This window comes from Loxodonta africana, chromosome 8 (assembly GCF_030014295.1).
Source record: "Loxodonta africana isolate mLoxAfr1 chromosome 8, mLoxAfr1.hap2, whole genome shotgun sequence".
In the NCBI taxonomy this organism is placed as follows: domain Eukaryota; kingdom Metazoa; phylum Chordata; class Mammalia; order Proboscidea; family Elephantidae; genus Loxodonta; species Loxodonta africana.
In genome coordinates this window covers 6,025,479-6,027,700 of record NC_087349.1, presented here as the reverse complement: position 1 = coordinate 6,027,700, position 2,222 = coordinate 6,025,479, and the positions used below count along the sequence as shown (strand labels likewise).

Genomic DNA, 2,222 nt, shown 5'->3' with positions numbered 1-2,222 from the left:
GATTATTTAGCAAAGGAGTAGTAAGGCTAAGGAATAACCTGCAATCCAGTAGTGATGGTGGTTGCACAACGTAGTGAAAGTGATTAACCCCACTGAGGTGTACACATTAAAATGGTTGAAATGGCTAGTGTTTCATCATATTTGTTTTACCATAATAATAACAAAAGAGAAATAATGTGCACATATGGGCGTTTTTGATCCCCAGAGCCTCTCTTCTCTTGGCATTTCCTTGCATCTGCTCAGATAAAGAACAGGCAAATTCAGGCTATGCAAATGGAGGCCAGTGTCACTGAGACAGAGTGATTTGCGTGTGAGGAGCTCAGAGAGAGCAGCTTCTCCAGTCCTGGGAAGCAGCGGGGGAGTGGCTGGTAGGTGACCTTCTGAGCCAGAACAAGTAGAGAGGTTTCTGGATTTGGTAGCTGAGAGGCTGTTTCCCTGCGGATGTGAACTGAGTTCAGATCAGGAGAAGATGCCCTCCCCACCCACGCTGTTCTTCATGTCAGTCTTCTTCCTGGAGACCTTGGCCGCCATGCTGCAGAATGGCATCATGGCAGCCGTGCTGGGCTGGGAGTGGGCGAGGGGCCGGGCGTTGCCCGCGGGGGACATGATTGTGGCCTGCCTGGCTGCCTCCCGGTTTGGCCTGCATTGCATGACCTTCACAAACAACCTCCTGATCACTGTCAACTTCAGCCACGTAGCGTACTACTTTAACAGCCTCTGGGACTTCAGCAACATTCTCACCTTCTGGCTGAACGCCTTGCTCTCTGCCTTCTACTGCGTGAAGATTGCCTCCTTCTCGCACCCCACCTTCCTCTCGCTCAGGTGGAGGCTTTCCCGCTCTGTGCCCAGGCTGTTGCTGGGCTCACTGGCCATCTCCATCCTGGCCACTATCTCCTCGACCACCGGGCATATCATTGTGTCTCATATGAAGGCCTCCCAGCCTCCCTACACCAATGGCAGCTGGGTTGATCGAGCGAGGATCTTCCATCGGAACTTCTTCCTGCTCCACGAGATACTGGCGCTCTCCATGCCCTTTCTGCTGTTCTTGGTGTCCACGGTCCTCCTCATGTTGTCTCTGCGTCGGCACATGCACCAGATGAGGTGCAGCCGCCAAGGGCCCCGAGACTCCAGCACCCAGGCGCACACCATGGCCCTCAAGTCTCTGGGCTTCTTCCTTGTCTTCTACACATTCTACTTCCTGTCTGTGCTCGTGGCCGTGTCGAACATCGTGCCTCTGCAGCTCCACTGGTACTGGGCCTGGCAGGTGGTGACCTACACCGGCGTCTTCCTGCACTCCACCTTCCTGCTGCTCAGCAGTCCCAGGCTCAGGAGGGCCCTGAAAAACAGGCTGCAAGGCTGCGGGGCCACAGGCTGTAGGGGCCTGGACAGAGGGTAGGTCCCTACTGAGGGCTCAGATGAGGAGCCAGTGTAGGGCTGAGCAAGCCCGTGCTAGACAAGGAGGCATAAGATGTGGACCCATTTTCTCTCCTTTCTTTCCACTCCTTCTTCCTTTCCCATCCTTCCTAAGACCCCAACTATCCCTTTCCATCCCTCTGTCCTCCCACCAGAGGGTAGTGCAAGCGGTTAATGTGCTCTGCTGCTAACTGAAAGGTTGGAGCTTTGAGTCTACCTAGAGTGCTCAGAAGGAGGGGCAGTGGTGGGTCTGTGGTAGAATTCTTGTCTTCCATGTGGGAGACCCAGGTTCCACTCCTGGCCAATGCACCCCATAGTCAGCCATCTCCCATCTGTCAGTGGAGGCTGAGTGATGCTATGATGCTGAACAGGTTTCAGCAGAGCTTCCAGAGGACAGACTAGGAAGACAGGCCTGGCAATCTACTTCTGAAAATCAGCCGTTCGAAAGCCTACAAAGCACAGTTCTACTCAGACACACGTTGGGTGCCATGAGTTCAAATTGGTTCCATGGCAACTGGTCTTCCCACCATCCCCTAGTCTGGATCACAGACCAGGAGTGGGGGCCCTGTTTCTTCCAGGCCTCTTGGGCTCTGACAGTTTTTGTCTTCCAGGCCTTTCCAGCCTGAGCAGCTGCATGATGCTCTCCAAGTGTCATCTGGTCTTTACTCCCTTCAGAGACCTGTAGTGGCTGTTGGTTAGCTCTTTTGTCAAGTCTTGTTGGTGTGGACAGTCCAACCCCTTCTGCTCCATGACACCAAAGATGCCCTCACCCTGGCCTTGCTCTCTGCTTAGTTTCTCTCTTTCAGCCC

General features: G+C 54.0%; 1 protein-coding gene across 1 annotated transcript; it reads left to right on the top strand.

The window, feature by feature from the left end:
- Positions 1–469: 469 nt before the first annotated feature.
- LOC100664141 (taste receptor type 2 member 62-like) lies at positions 470–1,396 on the top strand. Its single transcript, XM_003422813.3, has one exon. The coding sequence runs from the start codon at positions 470–472 to the stop codon at positions 1,394–1,396; it is 927 nt and encodes a 308-aa protein (XP_003422861.1).
- Positions 1,397–2,222: the final 826 nt, after the last annotated feature.